Source organism: Canis lupus, chromosome 33 (genome assembly GCF_048164855.1).
Source record: "Canis lupus baileyi chromosome 33, mCanLup2.hap1, whole genome shotgun sequence".
NCBI lineage: Eukaryota > Metazoa > Chordata > Mammalia > Carnivora > Canidae > Canis > Canis lupus.
The window spans coordinates 38,288,228-38,300,615 of record NC_132870.1 but is presented as its reverse complement, the minus strand read 5'-3'; the positions used below and the strand labels follow the sequence as shown (position 1 = coordinate 38,300,615).

The 12,388-nt window shown below is 33.7% G+C and overlaps 1 protein-coding gene across 3 annotated transcripts in view; it reads right to left on the bottom strand.

Moving 5' to 3' along the window:
• Positions 1 to 309: 309 nt before the first annotated feature.
• The window catches only part of USP53 (ubiquitin specific peptidase 53), a 65,099-nt gene continuing 53,020 nt past the window's right edge, over positions 310 to 12,388 (bottom strand). For all 3 annotated transcript variants that reach the window (XM_072810126.1, XM_072810127.1, XM_072810128.1), the window contains 2 exons: positions 4,418 to 4,520; positions 310 to 3,487 (listed from right to left, as the gene is read on the bottom strand). In XM_072810126.1, the coding sequence (XP_072666227.1) occupies positions 2,503 to 3,487; positions 4,418 to 4,520 (1,088 nt within the window). In that variant the 3' untranslated portion in view covers positions 310 to 2,502. The remainder of the gene's footprint in view (positions 3,488 to 4,417; positions 4,521 to 12,388) is intronic.

The following is a 12,388-nucleotide window of genomic DNA, read 5'->3' as shown; positions in this document are numbered from 1 at the left end:
TGCATACCGTTTATGGCTTCATTCATTATAGTGGCAGAATTGAGTAGTTGTTTGTTACAAAGACCCTATGGTCCACCAAGACCAGATTATTTACTATCTGGCTCTTTATAAAAGTTTGCCAACTCCCAAAGGAGCCCTGCTTTGGACCTCATGACAATTACGTACTTAGGAGCCTTTAGTGATAACATTTTATGATTAGTGATACTCCCAAGCACCCTTGAACTTTAAGTCGACTTAATTTCTCATAAAATGCGTAACTGACGGGAGAAGAAGTCACAGTTCATGAATGCACAGAGAAGTCCAACCATGTTAACTTAAAAATTAGTTTATCTTAAAAAAGAAATTCTGAACCAGAAGAAACTGATTTCACAGAAAAATAGAAGTCTTAAGATAAGTATTTTAAACATTACAACAATTATTGGTTGCATTATTTCAGAAGTTACCATAATTTTATAATCAGAAGAAAACAGCTATAAAAATTAGGTATCCTAGGAATAAAAATTTTACCTGTGAATGATTAGTAATTATGCATTCAAATCTATATTTGGAGTGTTGAATCTACAAAAACATTTTCTAGTCTGTTAGTACTATTACATGATTTGGGTGGTTACGACTGGATAGTACTTAAATTAGATCTATTTGATGTTACAACTCACCCATGAGTTGAAAATACAAATCTATTGAGACTGCTGTTAAATATAAGAAATTAGTTTATATGTTTCAAATAATACATTTTTAACTGGACATCTTGACCAAATAGAAATTTTTAAAAAGTTACACAGAAAGTTGTTAAAAATACTTGAACCCATTTTCTAGTATTTTACAATGTTATAAAAGCAGTCATTAAATACACTGATATTTCAAATACAATTTTTAAAACTTTACAGTATTTACAAACCTTCCATACTAAAAGTTATGTTAAAAATGAGCTTTCTTAAAAGATAGTTTAATATAGTTCATATTCAAGTATTTCTAAATTAAGAGAATATAAAGTGATAATTACCTACTGTTACAGTTAGAAAAGGCTAGTAAAAGCTTCTCTAGGTGGAAGACAATAATTGACCAAGATTTCTTAACTGGGTGAGATTAGGTTTTTACAAGCAATTATTTTACTTATTTAAGTAAATTATTTTACTTAGGAATACTAATTTTAAATGATTTACATTTTAGAATATTTTAACAATGTATCAAGTTGGTAAAAATATTAAATTTACTAATTAGTTTATAGAGTATATGTATGTTTATTAATGTAAACAAATTTTTAATTCTGTAATTTTCAATTTTTTTAAGTGCAATACAAAACTTAGCCATATCTAGTTTACCAACTTAATACAAAATAAAATGACAACTAATGAAAAAAGGCAACTAATATAACTTAATTTCATTTATAAGGTCATCATGATAATGGAAATTTCATTAAAAAAAAAAAAAGCCCTCTCCATGAAAGGGTGAAAGGACTTTTTGTTTAGAGTAGAAAAATGGGAAGTATGCTCAAATTAATATATTTCATTAAAATTAAACCCTCTATGTGAAAGAAGAAGTTGAATCTGGAAACATATTTTCAGTCTCAAGAATCTGAGTATCACTAAAATGGGTTGACAATCTATAAAGAGGTAAGATGATAGCAGGGAAAATTTAGGCAGTCACAGTGAGATCCCCTGAAGGCCCTAAGTTAATTCCTAACACTGGTTATTAGCAGCCCAAAGTGAACCGAACCAAAATAAAACTTTTCACATTTCATATAAAATTAGAAAAAATGTAACATAAATATACTAGTGTTAAGAATTTCACTTATTTTTAGCTTACATGTCTGAAGTAAGCTTATCCATACATATGACAGTCAAAGGCCTAATTTATGTTAACCAGGCATTCTGAAGATAAAAGTTCTAGGGGCAAAATTGAGTTTCTTCTATTCTGACCCTAATTTAATTTAAAAACTGCTTTTTCATTAAGGCTTTTGTTTTCTTCCCCAAATGCTATCAATTTCATAGGTTGATAATTCTAAGACACTTAAAGGGATCATATGTAGTAGACTATCACAGAAGTCAAAAACAAATGGGTGAAGCCCTCTTTTGGTTGGTTACCCATTAGAAAGTGCTTCTTCATAAAGCAAATACTGCTTTGACTACACAAACTTGTATTAACTGGTATTTTTCAATTAGCATAGTTTATCAATCTACATACGTGAGTATTGGTTAGTTTAATACTTAGGGGTCTGCTAGCAACACATAAAGGAACAAATTACAGTTTTATTCAACTACAGCAGTGACTTCTTGCATACCCTCTGGATTTTCTATTTTGCAGGCAAACCAAGACTATTCAAAGGGAATTTCTAAAATCTCCAATAAGTTGATCATCACAAAACAATATACATAGAAAGTTAAAGTGATTAAAACTTTAAAAATGCCACAGTTTTAGTTTCATGTATCACCAGGTTGGGTCAGTCAATTCCTATTATATTTTCATGGCCTCTGAAAAGTATCAACTTACCATTTTCATCACTCATCTATTACAATGTATACTAGGTTTATATCTCTGCTCAGAAGGACAGCTTGAACCAAGACTGTTGTGTAACACAGGTGCTATCCTTCTTTCACTCTTAGATAGTACATCATCATTACAAAAGCCACTGCTCTCTGGAACACAGAGCTTGGGTCTCTGGTGGTATTTCAGTCTGTATGTATCTGTCATGCAGCTATCAACTGAGAAGTAGGTAGTTAATGAAATGGTCTCATTTGGACAGGTAGAACTAGAGTCTATTTCTGGTTGGCAAAATGCATCAACAACCGTAGCCAAGTCTGCCTGAAAATCTTCAGTTGAAAAGCTGGACAGGTAGTTTGGTGTGTTGCCAACAGGCTCTTTTACTTGAAATGCTTCCCTAAGTCTTTCATCATTCATATATGTACCCTCTTCTGAACCTGGTTCTGAATCCAGACTTAAACTGTGCTTTGGAAGACTAGAAGAATTAGCTTTAAACATCTCTGTAAGCTTGACATTAGGTGTGGATTCATTTTTCTCTGACTGTGGCACACCGGTTATCGCATATTTCTTTGGTGGCAAAGGAGGCGGTGGATTATGGCTAACAAGTTTTGGCATCTGACAACCATCAGGTCTGCAGGTTGACTGAACTGTATGTTCCCTGGATAGAGAGTTCTCAGAGCAACATTGTTCCATCGTAGTTTGCTGCTGGATGAGGGGAGCAGTTTCTGGCTTTAACCCAACAGGTCTCATGTGTGAAGACCACAATGATGGTGAGACTATTTCATTACTGTTCATTCTTTTTCCAGAAGCAGAATTGTCATTGTGAAAAAGTAAACCTGTTCTCTCAGAATTTTCTGTATTAAGCCACTCAGAAAATTTGTATTCACTTGAGGTTTCAAGTTTCTGTTCACCTGACTGGTGGATATGCTCTCTTGCTGCATTGTCCTTGAGTAACTGTGGACCTGATGAAGGGAATAACTTTCCATTGATTTCACGTATATGTGATCTGTAACATAAAAACAAGAACAAAGCTAAAACACCTTATACAAATAGGCAAAAATGGAGGAAAAACAAACATTTGTCCTGTAGTTTAATTTCTCAATATACACTTATTTTTATAACATAACAGAAGTGGGAAGATATTTGTAACCATTAGCATTCTACACTCTGAATCCAAAATTTATGCCAAAATATACAAATGCCTGAAACACCTGTCATTACCAAAATTAGATTTCCAATAATTAAAGGCATAATTAAAAAATTTCATTTCAACTTACAAACACTGAAATTACATTTATTTGTGATAAAATGTAGCACAGACCTAAAAAAAAAGTTATAAGCAAATACTTAAATACCCTAAAAATACTTCTACCAACATTACAAAGTTTATACCAATAGAGACAACTTTAATTTTGACATATAATGCTATAAAAGGATGGTATATTAAAAAGTTTAATCAAAATTACCTTTATTTAGATAATAATTAACTTTTGAGATGAAGATATCACATTGAAAATAATTTTTTGTCATGAAAATAGTTTTTCTCGCATGAATTACACAGAATTCAATCAGAGTGAAATGATGAAAAGAGAGGCTTTGATAGATAAGTAGATATCCAAATTTCACTCCATGGCTTTGGGCAAATTACTTAATAAAAGCCCCCAATTTTCTCTTATAAAATATCATCTACCTCTTAAGAATGCTATGAGGATTACAACAATCATGTAATCATGTATTGTACCCAGTACTCTGTAGGCCCCCACCCTTAGGCCTATATCCTTTTAGTGGTCCTCAAGAATACAGGCATCATAATATTGTAGACCCATTGTTTTTAGAGTAGGAATATGGACTTATAACCTTTATGACACACAGAGAGTTCCTATAGTAAATGCATTTAATGCAAAAGATTTTAGTATTTCCAAATATCTTTGATTACCTTTTTATCAAAGGATTTTTCATTTGTAGATGTGACTCTGGATGGAACTCATGAGATTTATAGCCTACTTCCAAATTCTTGAGTTCTTTTCTAAAGCCTAAGGCTAGGAGAGAAAAACAAAGTTATTTAAATGATTTTTTATAACTTACTGCACTTAATACTCCTCCATAATTTATGTAAAGTTTCCTATAAATAGGCAATTCTCTTACAACAAAAATTAATTCTTCAAGACTCCGCTCAAAGAATACCTCTTTTCTGAATACTTTATATAAAATGGCTGTTTCTATTATCACCTGAAAATATTAGCTATGCCCAAATAGCACTATTGCTGTTAAACTTTATGGAGCTGTGTGTTTCCCACAGTTTTTGCTAACAAAGGGGCAAGGAAATCCTGCATTTGAAGACACGTGGCAAATTGGGCTGAAGTCTGGATTCACTACTTATGGTCTACTAACTTTAAGCAAACCTCTCAATCCCTTATGTTTCCTCATTTATATGAGATAATGACACCATTTTACCTTCCTCACAGGAATATTACGAACATCAACTGAATTAAAATGTATGGGAGGTTATTATGATTAACATGTAAAATGTTAATACCAGCACTCACTAGCTACCATTTATTGACTGCTGACTCAAGTTGTAAAAGGTTGATAATTACTTCATTTAATCTTTGCAACTGAACACCAATTTTACTTGAAAGACAACACACAAACTCTGCTTACTCAGACTTGTGTTATCTGGCAGAAATTTTCTTGAAAATTAAAGAAGTGTATCTCATTTCAAGGAACACAACTAGCATTATTTATTGCCATTGATAAAATTCAAGCTTTATTTTTTATTTTTTTTAAATTCAAGCTTTAGATGAAAGTAAGAATTTTGGAAAACTTGCATCCACCACCATGAGTTTTTAGCTTCCCAAGAATTATTATAAAGACTTTCTGCAGCCCTGGTGGCTCGGCGGTTTAGCGCCGCCTACAGCCCAGGGCCTGATCCTGGAGACCCGGAATCGAATCCCATGTCAGGCTCCCTGCATGGAGCCTGCTTCTCCCTCTGCCTGTGTCTCTACCTCTCTCTCTCTCCTCTCTGTGTATTCTCATGAATAAACAAATAAAATCTTAAAAAAAAAAAAAAAGACTTTCTGCTAATATTTGTTGCGATGTTTTTTTAAACATCTTTTAAAAAGATTTTTAATTTACTTACTCACGAGAGACAGAGAGAGGCAGACACATAGGCAGAGGGAGAAGCAGGCTCCATGCAGGGAGCCTGATGTGGGACTCGATCCTGGACCCCAGGATCACGACATGAGCTGAAGGCAAGACACTCAACCGCTGAGCCACCCAGGCATCCCTAACAAATTTTTTTTAAATAAATAAATAAATAAATAAATAAATAAATAAATAAATAAAAATAGAAATGTATCAACTATACATCAAATAAAAATAAAATATACATCAAATGTATATTTTACATTTATATCTATATATAAAGAAATGTATCAACATTTGGAAGATTGCATAATTTAGCAAACCAATATTCTCTAAATGAGGATATATGGATGTTACAAAATCATGCATGAGTAAAGTAACTCATTCTTTAAATAAATACTTTAAATTTTCCATTATAAGTCTAAAACAGTGATTATTAACATATATAGCCCATAAAAACAAAAGCTCCTTGAGGTCCTCAGTATTTTTTAATAGTATAAAAGATATCCTGAGGTCAAACCACTGCTCCAGTTGGTTGAAAATAGTCTTTAAAAAGATTCCAGTCCCAAATGTTCTATGAAACAATCCACCCAACCCAAGGAAGTTAGGTGACCCAACTAATGCTATATAACTGGTGACAGCATTTAAACCAATCCACGGCTAACTCCAAACTCTTTCTACCTGCAAGCTCTCTTTTGTATATGCCACTAAAATCCAAGATCATCATACAGAATCTCCTCCTGATGAAACTAGGCCATTTTTTAAAACATCAAATGACCTGATATACTTTATTGTGCTGATACCCACAGACGATATCAAAATATATGGCTTTAGCTTGAATATTCAATTAATTGCCTATACTTCTATACAGTTCTAGTAAGTTTTCAGTATCCTCTCTTATTTTTAATGTTTTTTTATTTTTATTTTTTTATTATTTATTTATGATAGTCACAGAAAGAGAGAGAGAGAGAGAGAGGCAGAGACACAGGCAGAGGGAGAAGCAGGCTCCATGCACCGGGAGCCCGACATGGGATTTGATCCCGGGTCTCCAGGATCGCGCCCTGGGCCAAAGGCAGGCGCTCAACCGCTGCGCCACCCAGGGATCCCCTCTCTTATTTTTAGATGGCATTTTCATCATGTTCATTTACATTTCCTTTCATTCTCATGCTTCTAACTATACTCCAAATCTATGACTTGAAGATCACAAAGAAAACAAAATCAGTTATTAAAGCAGCAACTTTATTTTTTAAACAATAACAAAGAACTTTATCTTACATGACTTTTTATCCCTAAGTCAGTCTTCTGGGTATATTTTTAAAAACTACTCTCACTCAAAATTCAACTAGAATCTATTGTTGACCAAAACATCTAAATATTATCCTGTGGGGAAAGAAAAATCTATATTTGATTATCATCAGCCTCTGCAAGTTAAACCTTGAATTTCCAAGAAAGGTTATATAATATATATATGAGAATTTAATACCCTATATGCAATATTGCTCACACAGTAAATAATACCTTCCAATAAAAAGATAGTAGAATGAAGAGAACTACAAGTTGGCATTCATTTGTTTAAGATTTCATACTCCTACATCCACTAGACTGTAGTAAGCTCTTTATTGTTGTACAGTATGTCCCCCTTTCATTGTTTCCCCTAGCACAATATCTAGCCATAAAAGACATCAATGAAAGTCTGGAGAATGAATAAACAATTCCATGAAAAACACAACTGTTTTCCTTCTTTTAAATCACCCCCACCCTGTCCACAATGTTCTGGACTCTCAAAACCAGGACTAGATAAGTATAAACTGAAACAAATTCTTCCTACCTTTCTCCCTGACCTAACTCAAGACTATCAAGTGCCTCACTTGAGGCTTACAAATTTGTAAGTTGAAGTTACATTATAAAATTTGTAGTTGAAGTTACATTATAATTCTCCACTCACTTTTATTTTATTATTATTTTTAAAGATTTTATTTATTCATGAGAGACAGAGAGAGAGAGGCAGAGACACAGGCAGAAGGAGAAGCAGGCTCCATGCAGGAAGCCGATGTGGGACTCGATCCCAGGACCCCAGGATCACGCCCTGGGCCGATGGCGGTGCTAAACCGCTGAGCCACCCTGGCTGCCCTCACTTTGATTTTAATTTCAGAAATGTTTACTGTACCTATCCATAATTTCAAGTTTATTATTCACAAACACCAGAAAAAATTCTTGATTTTTAAAAAACTCTTTACTGTTATTAATGTATCCATATAACAGACAGCAGGAGGCAGCAGAGATCTAATAAACATGTTTGAAATTTTAATATCACTATGGCAGGCATTCAACCAAGTGGTCTGACTTCAGAATTCCAACTAAGTTAAAAATAGATGTGTTATTTTTTTCTTCTGCTGACATAGACATCCATGTGTCTTTACTGGGAATTCTGGCTCCAGGTTCTTTGCAAATCTAAAACAGTCCGATTTTTACACTTGGCACATAAGACACCTCAACATCAAGGCAAGAAACTTTAAACGAAGCTTTAAAGAAGCTTTAATTAATAATGCTAATTTTGATATTTTATTTAAAAACAGGCCCAGTAGTCAAAATATATAAATATAAATCAAAATATATATTTCATCTGAAAAGATGACCTATGTTTAAAACAGGCTCAGGTAGCAATAAAAACAAACTGCTGGTCTAGACAATGTAATCTTCACTCTTGTTGTATAATGAGATTTCTTTTTTTTTTTTTAAGATTTTATTTATTTATTTATTTATTTTTTATTTTTTTTAGATTTTATTTATTTATTCATCATAGTCACAGAGAGAGAGAGAGAGAGAGAGAGGCAGAGACACAGGCAGAGGGAGAAGCAGCCTCCATGCAGGGAGCCCGACATGGGACTCAGTCCCGGGTCTCCAGGATCGCGCCCTGGGCCAAAGGCAGGCGCCAAACCGCTGCGCCACCCAGGGATCCCATATAATGAGATTTCAAACTATAACAATAATACTACAATTACAAAGCCTAAATATTCAACAGCAATAATCTAATCAATGATCTGATTTACAATAAAAAATTGTTTTTAATAAAATTTGAATACTTTGGAAAAATCACAAAACTTTAAATGTCTTCTTTACCTTCTTTGTTTCATTTTCATTTTCATTCCACCTCCAGAGAGATCTTACTCCCATCAATTACTGTTCTGTTCCATTCTTATTTTAGCACCTTTCTCTTCCCTGTACAACATTAGTTCCTTACCTCTACAACATAACTGCAAAACTAAGCTCTTGGTTTCATCTTTCTTCTCTAGGTACTACTTCTTTGAACAGACTTTTTTTTTTTACTTCTCTTTTATTAGCTTTCTATTCTACTGTAGTTTCTTAAGACTTTTTAAGATTTTATTTGAAAATAATTTCAAAAAGTTCAGAAAAACTGAAAGATTAAAATAAGCACAAAGAATACCTGTATATCCTTTACTCAGATTCACCTATTGTAAATTTTAATCTATAATTAAAATTAAATAATTTTAATTTTATTCCATTTTTTTCTGAACCATTTTAAGTTGCAAACATGGCTCTTCTAAACACTTCAGTCCTACCTTAAGCTTGCTTCTATTATTTTTTTTTTAATGACTGGGAGACCATAGATAATTTTTTTTTTTTAAGATTTTAGTTATTTATCTGACAGAGCATAAGAAGACAAAGCAGCAGGCAGAGGGAGAGGGAGAAACAGAAAGCCCAATGTGGGGCTTGATCTCAGGACTCTGGGATCATGACCTGAGTGTAAGTAGACGCTTAACCCACTGAGCCACCCAGGCGCCCCAACTTCCTTCTATTTCTATTGTTCCTCTAACACTGCTTTTATTCTATCACTAATGACTTAGTAACTAAATCAAACCTGTACTTTTTAATCCTTATTCTGCTCGATCTGTGGCCACCTGTCTTGAAACTCCCCATTTTCCTGGTTTCCCTGTGATAATCTTATCTCCTGTATTTTCTCATACCCTTTAGCTATTCGTCATACTTTCCCAAAACTGCTCCTTCTATCATTAGCCCATCTCTCTTACTTAACAAACCCTAAGGTTTTTCCCTTGTTTATTTTATTTTATTATTTTTTTTCCTTGTTTATTTTTTGCCCTGAAAATTTTCCTGCATGATGCAATCCATGTCTATGGCATTCAATTCCCGTATGTGTCAAATACATCATCTCTCTTGAGTTGTAGCCATATATCCCTAACTGCCTAATAAATCTATTTACCTAGATGATAAAACAAATCTAAGAATAAATTTGGCATCTCCTCTCATCCCCCCAAAGTTGTTTCTTCTTCCTATATTCTTTAATTTGGTAAATGATGTATCTACTTATGTAAGTCCCAAATACAGTTATCCCCAGCTTCCTCCTTTTCCTCCCTTTTGTACATCTGTCATAAAAACTGACTCCGCTGTCTACACATTCTTATAAATACTCCAATCTTCTTTTGTGATATTGGTACTGCCTTCATTTATGCCCTCACCTTTTCTCTCCAGGCTGGTCAAGTAGTTATCTAACTAATTTTTCTCTCATTGCTCCAAATTCATCCTCTACGTTGCCACCAGAGTCTTTCTAAAATGCAAACTGGTATATATTACTCTCCTTGTCCTCTGGTGCCTTTCCACCTACTGTAGGATTTAAAATAGCTTAAATTTTCATCATGATTTGGCTTCTATCCATCCTCTATCATTTCATAATTTCCACATATGCACTCAGCCTTGCATAGACCAAACTACCCATATTCTTCCAATATATGATATTTTCTCCCAACCATGTACTTTTGAATATATAATGTCTTCTGTCTTGAATGTAATTTAAAGCATTTGAAATTCTCCTGATTAGTGACCCATATTAAAAGGAAAGCTATAATAATCTAAATAACACTGTGAAATTTCAACAGCATTCCCAAATAATAGCTTGAAGCTGCAGAACCCAAAATGACATAGGCAGAGAAATCTATTATTCTTGTCAATGAAAAAATACCAATACAATTATTACAATAGCACTACTATAGATTTTTAGTTCTCTGACATCAAATAAGCTTGTTTGGATTGTATTAAAAACTCACTTAAATATCAAATAAAATATGAAAATAAAAAAATTTCTAACGCTCCTTAACTTTCTAATTTCTAAGTCTTTAGCTATTTATACAAAGTGATTCTTCAGGTCAATATTATAAGTGTGCCCCCAGTTTATAAATAAATAGGAGAAAGCCAAGAAAATTATATGAAATCACAAAGAATTAAATTGTGCCTTACTTAAAAATCCATGCATGGCATGGTTTTAGCTTAGGGAAACAATTCCTATACTACTTTAACATGTTCTCAAAGAGCAGAGGAAGGAAATACATAGAGACACCATAAGGCAGAAGCATTAACAAAGATTTTCAAGGCAGGGATCCCTGGGTGGCGCAGCAGTTTGGCGCCTGCCTTTGGCCCAGGGCGCGATCCTGGAGACCCAGGATCGAATCCCACATCGGGCTCCCGGTGCATGCGGAGCCTGCTTCTCCCTCTGCCTGTGTCTCTGCCTCTCTCTCTCTCTCTCTCTGTGTGACTATCATAAATAAATAAAAATTAAAAAAAAAAAAAAGATTTTCAAGGCAAAGACCAGCTTAAAGAACTATGATAGAACGAACTATGGGTGTTATATGTTAGCAAATCGAACTTAAAACAAATGTAAAAAAAAACTATGATAGGCTTTGAAGTTTATTAAATAAGAAATAATTTTAATATAATGCAATTTTTGTAGTTAAGTAAGTGGGTTACATAAAACCACAATAAGAAACCACTTCATACCCATTAGTGATTAGTGATGGCAATGATCACAACAGGACCCCAGAAAATAACGAGTTTTGATGAAAATATGGAAAAGTTGGAACCCTTGTGCATGCTGGTGGGAATGTAAAATAAAACAGTGCAGCAACTGTTGAAAACAGTGTAGTGGTCCCTCAAAATGTTAAACACGCAATTACCACAGAATTTAGCAATTGCGCTTCTGGGCATATACTCAAAGAAATGAAAGCAGGAATTCTCAGATATTTGTACACCACTGTTCATAGGAGCATTACTCACTGTAACCGAAAGATAGGAGCAAAGCAAATGTCCATCAGTAGATGAATGGATAAACAAAATGTGTTATATCATACAACATACATTATTCAGCATTATAAAGGAATGAAATTCTGACACATGCCACAAACTGGACAATTTTGAAGACATTATGTTAAATGAAGTAAGCCAGTCACAAAAAAACAAGTATTGTATGATTCCACTTATCTGAGGTACCCAGAGTAGTCAAAGGCATAGAGACAGAAAGTAGAATGCTGGTTGCTGGAAGCTGGGAGGGAGGGGGAAATGAAGAGCTGTTTAATGGGAACAGAATTTCAGTCTCAGAAGTTGAAAAGAGTTCTGGAAATGGTAGTGATGGTTGTACAACAACCAGTTCTTAATACCAGTAAATGTTCTTAATACCGCTGAACTGTCGCTTAAAAATGGTTAGAGTCGCAAATTTTGTTATGTGTATTTTACCTCAATAAAAGAATTTTTTTTCACGATAAAAAAATATTTCTAAGTAGATTACATACATACTCTTTTGTATTAAATGGGAAAGCCACTTGCAAAGCTCTTATAGCAATGCATTCTATCAAAAACTCTATGACGTGTTTTTTTTTTTTACCATCAGGAAACAAGCATCGTGTTTTAAAAAGTAATGAACTTGTGGTTATTGTTCAATCTCACCAACTTCTGCTGC